Raw genomic sequence first — 9,155 nt, 5'->3', positions numbered from 1 at the left:
TTATGGTTTGCTTCCCTGGATTCTCAACAAGTATTAAAACGTATGTTGGGATTTGAGTTTGGATTGGCATCATGATGATTAATGGATCAAACGTGAAGTATGAAATGGAGAGGTTCATTGGAAAAAACAACTTCGAACTATGGAAAGTGAAGATGAGAGTCCTTCTATGAGCAATGAAGAATGGGAGGAGTTGGATGAAAGAGTGACAACCTTGGTCCAACTATGTTTAATGAATGAGGTCCTTTATAATGTTCTAAATCAAAAGACCACCACATGACTTTAGAAGAAGTTAGATATCTTGTACATGACAAATTGTTATCGAATTGTCTGTACCTGAAGAAGTAATTTTATAATCTGAAGATGGCGGATGGGTCATATCTTAATGAACACATTGGCGTATTCAATCAGATCCTTTGCAAATTGATGTGCGTGGAAGTGAAGATAAGCGAGGAAGATCAATCCCTAATTATGTTGAACTCCCTTCCGGAGTCTTACAATAGTTTCGTAGACACTGTATGCCACAGTAGAGAGACCATTGATGTTGAGATTGTCATCTTAGCCATTCAGTGAGGGTGTTGAAAAAGAAGGACAATAGCGCAGGTTCCTCCACGGATGTGTTAGTAGCTAAGGGAAGGAATTCAGAACGGAAGAAGGGTAATTCATTGCATTCATGGTCCAACTCTAAGGGTAAGGGGAAGATGAAGTGTCGGAACTGTGAAAGACATGGGTATGTGAAGAAAGATTGTTGAAATCGTAGAGCCCAAAAAGGAGATAAAGCAGATGAAGCGCCGAAAGAGGCCAATGCAACGAAGTCGAGTGAGGATGTAGACACCAGTGATGTTCTCATTGCATTCAAATCCAGCTACCTCAGTAATGAGTGTATTTTGTATAGGGAGCGTCATACCACATGACCTTGCATCGAGATTGGTTCACCACATACAACGAGTATGATGGTGTCCAGGTCCTTGATCGAATGAGTTCGATCGATCGAGATCACTCGAGGATACCCTCGATCAATCGAACCTCAGATTCCCTTAGTTGAATCAAGTTACGAATTTTAAAAATTGGTTACTGGACAAACACTGACTCTGAGTAATCGACTAAAGTCGGGTAAGTTCAGTTATATAATTCAGTTTTCTAAAAATTTTAAGGTTTCCCTTCTTCTTCCTTAGTTTGGATGGATTCCATTGATTATGGAATTGGGTCCAACCCATACATTGGTTTTTCTCATAGTCGAATTCAAAGAAACCAAAGGATTGCTTAGATTCGAATATCTAGCATAATTGGTAGTTGAAAACTGTTTTTGACGAAAGTTCTTATAGATTATATGACTTCATAGATCGTTGTGGGATTCCTCAATCAGATCACTCTAGGATTCAAGGTTTAAACATGGTTCATCTTTAAGATCATTAGATTTGAATCTCCTAGACTGATACAACTGGATTTCTCAAAGCCGATCTTCATAATGCACAGAAATAGCGCAGGAACTGTTTTCCTTATTCAAGAACTCCTTTATAGATCAAAACGATGGACATAAGCCACCACATCCATTGGTTATATCTAGGGTTTTTAAATAGAAATTTATAGGAAAATAAAAGTAGAAGATAAAATCTTACCAGTGGAGGCTCTCCTTTCACAGGACTTCTTTCTCTCTTCCGGCTGTTGTTAGGTTTAGGATTTTTTGCACAAATTTCCCGCAAATCCCCCCTTTAAATAGAGAGGGAGCCCATATTGTAGAAGATTTTAGTAGGGCTTTGTTGGATTTTGGTAAAAAAATATATTTCGTGCGATATGGGAATCAACCCACTAATATATCCCTCCACCAAGAGTGCTTTTACTAATTGGGCTAAGTGCTTTATTTTTATTAATAATTGAAAATTAAATATTAATTCATTTTAGTCAGGGTCTCAAGTGGGTCATGAAAATCAAGGTCATTACAGTTTATTTCGACACTGCCAACTGGTATATCTCAGGCCAAAAGGTAAGTAGCTTAGATCGAATGCGACTGATTTGTTCAAACACATACGAATTGGTTGCATCAAAATCTTTATTGGTGAACCAATAGGGACCGATTTGTCACCTAAAAATGGACAAAACACATGTTCATGTCAATCGGGTTGGAGAGAAGAGAAAAAATTCAAGCAATAGTTCAAAGGGGTAGGCTTGATAGAGACGAAAACTCACCGTATGCCATAAGAAGAAAATTGATCAATGGGTTTGGCAACTTCCTCACTAAGTTTAAGAAAATATTCACAAAGCCAAAATTGAAGAAGCCAAAAAGACCTCCTATCAATCAAGGACCTTTTTTTGAAAGGCTGTGGAGACCTCGATAGAGGTGGGAAAGGATAAAAGGAGCTAGCGCTATTTTTTCACCGGCTGCAAGAGCTTCATCCAAGCCGGTGTACTCTTTACTCGGTTGACCATCTTGAACACAACACAAGAAATGATAGATCCACATCAAGAGAAAAGCACCATGCTCTTTATGTGAAACTTCACCCTCAGTCTTGGCCTCTTCTTGCATGCAAGGGTTGTATGACATTTGAGCATTAGAATTATCGAAGAAAATTGTAGTTGGACCACGGTGATACCTTGGATAAAATTCAAATCCTATAGGTGAAAGACCCGTTAGGGTGCAAACATCTAGAATGGTCGGACTCATGGGACCACATTTGAAATGGAAGGAGTTTGTCGACTCTAGAAACAAGCCACCATGACAAGAAGGGCATGATTGGGTGTCCTTTCACAAGTAAATAGGTGAATATATTTTGTGATATTGACTTTTTCCCATAGAGACTAGTAACCGGCATTGACTCCTTTATACCATGTGGACCATTCTTTAGAGTTTTTGGTTCAATGGAATTACGATTGATCAAAAGTTCTTTTCATTGGCTAGGAAGTATTTGGAAATATCAATTAAGTCTAGAGAAGAAGTTGGAGGGAAAGCTAGACCTAAAAAGAGTATAGAGTTGGATTGTCAGATTCAGATGAGAAAAGTAACTTTGGATTATAAGAAGAGTGAAGTGGCTCCAATGGGAGAAGAAGAGGAGATGCTGAGATTGGAGATGAAGCATAAGACTTCTTAGGAGCCATGACGATTGGTGAAGAGGAGAGATTTAGTGTTAAGAACAATCAAAATTTCAAAAGACGAAGAAGAAAGGCAAACAATTGTATATACCCATACCACATTCCTAACATTAATTGTTGAATGAAGGTAGGCGAGACTTTTGAGGCAAAAGCTGCGGCGATTGATATGGTGATATCTTCTCCGATTGCCACATGGTTGAAGCCTATAAAAGGAATGAAACAATAGAAGTGGCGTTCGCATGTTTGATGAATGAGAGCCTTGCCGTGTGGTTGAGTAATAATTGCTCATCGAAAAAGCTTCATGTTTCTCTCTATTGTTGGCTGAACAGCAGGAAACATGGGGACAATATTTGGACAAGATTTCACAATACTAGATTAATAGCGTGGAAGCAGCCACGTGGCAAGCTCGATACCTTCATAACATGCGCTAAATATATGGGGAACGACATATTAATGGTCATATCTTCAAAGAATCGTGGCGCTTGGGTGACTATTGGATAAGGACGAGTAATCGTTAGGGCCATGTCAGCGCTAAAGCACATTCAAGAAGTTGTTGTGATAAGATCACATTCGACGAAGGCAAGGCACAATCGAGAGAACATAATTGTTGCTTTACAGATGGTGTTGTATCTGGCATCACCACACAAGCAACGATTATTTTCAGGGCATCATTCGAAAGTCTATAAATAGCATAAAAGAGTTCAATGCAAGGGATCTCAGCATCAATCCAAAACCCAACTATAAACAATCGATCAATATAGCGCAAACATCTTTCTCCAATGCTCATTAGTCGTGGGGCGCTTAGTCTCTAGGATTAGCTTAGTCCATCTCTGCTTCAAGGTGGACCGACTTAGTGATAACCAATAGCTATAATTTCATTCCATCTGCGCCTGCGTGCCGGATCTAAAGGAAGATCATAATCTTAGAAATCGTCCACCTATGCAAATACGCTGGGTCGACATTAGCTTGTAAATCTCGGCATTGTCCATTCCTCACCCATCAGCATGCTACTAGATGAAGCACCCCACTTCTCTCGACCAGGTCGGTGATCCCGTTTTAGTCAAAGTCTTACTTTTTCGCATCCATATTCAACATATATTTTTTATCAACCATATAATGTTCCACCTTTGAAACTTGTTAATTTTTAAGGCAGAAAAGAACTCATTGCACTACGCCAAAATCACGGATTTTCGACGGACCAAATCCGTCGTAAAACCAAATAAACGACGGATTTCATCCGTCACTTGGTCCGTCGCTGTTTACTGGGTTGTTTTTTCCTCGATGGACTGTCGTTGAATTTGCGACGGATAAGGTCTGTCGCAGATTACCGACGGATGAGATCCATTGCAAAGAATTAAAAACCCATCATTGAAATTCTGAAAAAACCACCTGAATTATTCGTCATTAAAAACATTAGGCCCGTTGTTGATATCAGAAATTAGCGACGGATTTGGCCCGTCGCTAAAATATCTGTAAATAAATAAAATATCATCAGATTTTATCATTATTATTATTATTATTATTTTGAATCTTACACCTGATAGTCATTCAAAAAATATTTCACACGATTGTTTAATGAGAATCACATTCACGAGATTCAACTGGACTAAATATTAATGTGTTTGGATGCTCAGTAAGCCTTGATAAGAAACTGAACTAAATATATAGTAAATAGTCAAAATTAGATCAGCTACTGATGAAATAAGGTAATAATATAGCTATAAAAAATCGACCATTACAGCCCATAAAACAGTTCAACAACCACCTATTATGCTGGCCATTACCGCTATTGAATAACTTGGGAGCGACAAACTACCTATTTAATCTTTCCTAACATGAATCACTTTCAGATTACCATGGCCTCGGTGGAACCTTGAAGGAGCATTCCTAAAAGGAAAATGTAGAGATTAATGCCTAACCAAGAGATTTACCTTATCCATGGTGAATAGACTTATCTTCGAAAGGTGGTCGAAGCAATGATGCCTTCTTCAGTTTATTTCTTCTAGATGCACCAATGTATAGACAAAACTAGAAACAGTATAATGGCAACCACTGCAACAGAGATTCCAGCAACAGCTCCCATTGAAATTCCTGCTTAAAAGACATTTTATATGTAATGAGTTTCAAAAGGCATCATGTAACTTGAGGGGCTGGATTTCACATGCTCTTAACTGGTTAGAAGTTATCAGCTGGGTGGAGTATAACTTGTCCAACCGGTTGGACTTGGGTTGTGTGTGTGTGTGTCTATGGTGTGCCCCACCTGATAGTTGGATGGCCAAAATGACATACAAACACCATGGTGGGTCCCACATGCCAACTAGTTGTGTGTGGATTTTGCTAATTGTCCCTAATGTGACACATGGGGTGCCCGATCATCAATCCGGACCGTTCATTCAATAATAACATAGGGAGCAAGCCATGACCAAGAATCACACCGATTGGATGATTGTAACCCTGTGAATGATTCCAATTTGTTGTGTCTATTTTTTACAAACCATAGATCACACTGTTAGAATCATCAAACCAAAGTGCTACTTCGGAATCATAAGCAACATAAAAGCAAGATCTATAAATAGATGGCTCAAGATGATGGACCTATTTTGCTTCTTTGCTCAATCTTGGCTGCCCATTATCCCTGCGATTGATTGAACAATTGGGATCATCCTATTGGCATAGTTGTACCTAATTGTATGAAAGAATGGACAATTCGGATTGGGCATCCCACGTACACTTGAAAGCTTTGGATAATCAACTCCAACCATTTGATTCCACATTAAAATTTATGCATCGCTCCAAAAATCGGACCCATGCATCTGTGATTTAGGTGGGTCACACGAAGGGAAACAGTTTGGAGGGTGAGGGTTGCCCTGTACACTGTTTCCAATTGTGTGGTCTACCTGAATAGAGCTGAATCTTGGGCTTTGGGGTCAGCCACATGAATTCTGTTCTGCCATTCCACACAAGGGATGATGCCAAGGAATTCCTTCTTTCCACCAAACAGGCTATGGAATTGTAGTAGGCATATATTGAGAAAAGAGGAATTTCACAGTTTGCCACCCAGAAATATGCACGTTAGACTTAGGTTTTTGGTTTATAGAACAGGACCTGCTGTTCAATTGTCCAGAGCATGGGCATGTTGGGCACCACTGCAGATGGTCTTCTCAATAGGAGAATCCCAACCTTTCAATTTGTGGCCTGCAAATAGATGGTCTAGAAGAGAAACATGGTAAAACATCCATATTCAACTCAAAAAACAGCCCAAGATGGTTAGCATCTCCTGGTGGTTTTTCAGAGCATGGTTTCATCGGCGAAGGGGCCCCATTGGACCAATGGTCTAGATCACTAAGCCATGGTTCAATTGTACAAACTGAAAAGCCTATGTATATTGTGCCTATGCTCAGGTTGAAAAAGCATAGATTTCTTCCCCACAGAATGTACGAGGCAATTAATTATTAATGTGAAATGAATGGTGGAATTACGGAAATTTAGTAGAGAATGGACATCTTACCAACATCGGGAAGCCCCTTTTTTCTTATAACAAACGTCCGCTTCTTTTCGTGGTCAAGGACTGCAATTACATTTGGAGAGCTAAGATAAACGCGATCCACCTGCGTACATTAGAGAAATCTTGTAAGAGATCCTTTTTGTGATTCTTGCTATCTACTCTGGTCAAGCACAAGATGGGAAATAGCTCATGTATAGAATCATTTGAAAAGTAAAAAAGAAGAAAAACTTGGCAATTGTTTCCATGTTTTTCTAGGAGGGATGGTTGGGTTTCAGACCCATTTCAATGTTTCCAGCAAAACATAGTTCCATTCACATAGTATCCCACATGTTTCGCCAATCTCAGTACTCTTACCTCAGACTCAAATGTTATGGCATCTCCTTGTTCAGTGAAGCGTTCTCGTTGGCAAAGGCTGTCCAGATAATCAAGTGTCTCCAGCCCTTCTATCCTCCCTTCACTGTGAAGACAATTCAAGTTCATATCCAACCCACTTTAATATTTAAGACTACATAAAGCATGAATTCATGAATGTGTGTGGGACATCCAGGGTGCCAGTCACATGGGACCCATCATGCAGATGACCTGGCTTGAAAACCAGGAAGTCCCCTCACCAGCTAAGGCACATGTCTAAGTTGTTATGGAGTCATGAAAACTTTTTAAAACCGTCGCTGGCTTCCTTGAGCATGATCCACCCGATGATTCATTTGGCATGATAATTTTAGGCCAAGTCATCTAAAAGGTGGGGCCCACTTGACACACTGCTTGATTTTTGCATGCGCTTGCAAGATTGGCGTGTGGTCACATGTAGAGGTGTGGGTGGAGGACTGCATGTGAGCTTAAGAAGCTTCAAATAAAAAATTCAATTCTGAATTTGAACACTAAAGTTTGAACAACAAGACAAAAATATCAAATGATAATTCAATCAATGGATTAAATGAAGATGAGTTCTATGGTCCTAATCCAATACAGGGATGTCAATTCTAATCCAACAGAGATTTTTCCGTACTTGATGTCAGAAACAGAGAAATATGTGTGGAAAGCAAAAGAGAAACTAAATGGTTTGCTGTCAAGGTTCCTAATCCGCAATATCATGGTGAGATCTCCATTCAACGCAAGAGCCACTCTAAGATGGAACTCAAAACTGAAATGCAGAGGTAAATTTTTTCATTAGCAAGACATCGCATACAAAATAAATAAATAAAAGAGAAAATTTAACATGAAAAAGAGAAGAGAAGAAGATACAAAAGTTTCATCATTTTTCATCTGAACTATTTAAGGGCCAGTTGGAAGGGCGGCAATTCCCAAGATTTTTCATTTTTTTAATAGAAAAAAGATTTTAATCGAACAAGGTTAATGCAAAACAGCCCCATTAAAGGGGAGACACCTTACAAGCGTCAACTGTATCAATTCATTTCATTTCGTCTCCCCATAGAAAACAAAATACATCCGGCTAATCTTATCTGATTTGATTAGTGCCATGCGCATGCAAACATGCCCTACAAAAGAGTTCTGAATTCCAATGACCCAATCAAGTTTCAATTATTGCAAGTCCAATACTACCCAAATGTTCTAAAGACAATAACAACAACAGCCCAACTGTCTATAAGTACTGGGTTCATACCAGTGGGGCCAGCACTTCATATCCTCTTCAGATGGTTTCAGTAGCAAGTCTATAGCAGACTTGCCAATGTACTCAGCAGGATGAAGAGGTGGAGGATCATCATCAATGGTCCAAATCTTGTTCCTTGCAAACCCATGTTGCTCCAGTGATCCACAGTTTCCAAACTTCAAGAGCATTAAAAGATGATGTTGTTCGGGAACTTGGAATTAGATACCACAGGAAAAGATATGAGCATGCATGAACCTGTGGGAAGCAAATGGGGATTACTCCTCGCATTGCTTTTGGTGGCTTAAATATAGCCCGCAGTAGATAAAAGACAATATTTCAGCAAAAGCTAGGATGATTTGTCTAGTACATGAAGTTTGTCACATAGCTCTGCAACTCATGAATTTCATGTTCTGAAACATTATCACCATTAACTAAAATGAGTTCAAAGTTATTTTCAAGCAGCACCCAAACAGATTGGAATCCAACTCAATATTGCATCAAAATACATATTAAAGCTACAAGTTCAGTACAAATGAGTCAGATGAACATTCACATTAAGAAGTTTATAGCTTTTTTGGGATGGCAGTGTATCGGACAAGCTGTTGTTTTTAAGAAACCTGAAAATCGTGATGATGAAATACATACATCAAAGAGAATTATGCAAAGAAAATTAGATTCAAGAAAGGCGATTTGATTCTTACAAGTAAACAAGTGAACTTACCATGCCATGGCTTTGTAGGTGGAGATGCTATTGACTAGAAAGCCTGCAAATCACCTTGCGTGAAGATGCATGACAATGTACTGATGTACCATGTGTTGAATGTGAAAATATGGCTAGACTCACCTGATAACCACCGTCAAACATTGCACGGAATGTGTCTGAAGAAGCAAGCAAAGCAATTCTGTGGGCATAGAACCGTTTACCTAGAAAAGGAAGCATTAGCATTTAGAATGCCC

General features: G+C 39.2%; 1 protein-coding gene across 1 annotated transcript; it reads right to left on the bottom strand.

Moving 5' to 3' along the window:
- Positions 1 to 4,876: 4,876 nt before the first annotated feature.
- On the bottom strand, positions 4,877 to 8,446 carry LOC131251399 (putative glucose-6-phosphate 1-epimerase). Its single transcript, XM_058252071.1, has 5 exons — positions 8,211 to 8,446; positions 7,596 to 7,730; positions 6,944 to 7,046; positions 6,593 to 6,692; positions 4,877 to 5,175 (listed from the first exon to the last, which is right to left on the bottom strand). The coding sequence occupies exons 1-5, from the start codon at positions 8,384 to 8,386 to the stop codon at positions 5,087 to 5,089; spliced, it is 603 nt and encodes a 200-aa protein (XP_058108054.1). The 5' UTR covers positions 8,387 to 8,446; the 3' UTR covers positions 4,877 to 5,086.
- Between the last annotated feature and the right edge of the window lie 709 nt (positions 8,447 to 9,155).

This window comes from Magnolia sinica, chromosome 7, assembly GCF_029962835.1.
Source record: "Magnolia sinica isolate HGM2019 chromosome 7, MsV1, whole genome shotgun sequence".
Classification (NCBI taxonomy): domain Eukaryota; kingdom Viridiplantae; phylum Streptophyta; class Magnoliopsida; order Magnoliales; family Magnoliaceae; genus Magnolia; species Magnolia sinica.
Note: the sequence above shows the minus strand (reverse complement) of the source record. Positions and strands in the feature narration are given on the sequence as shown.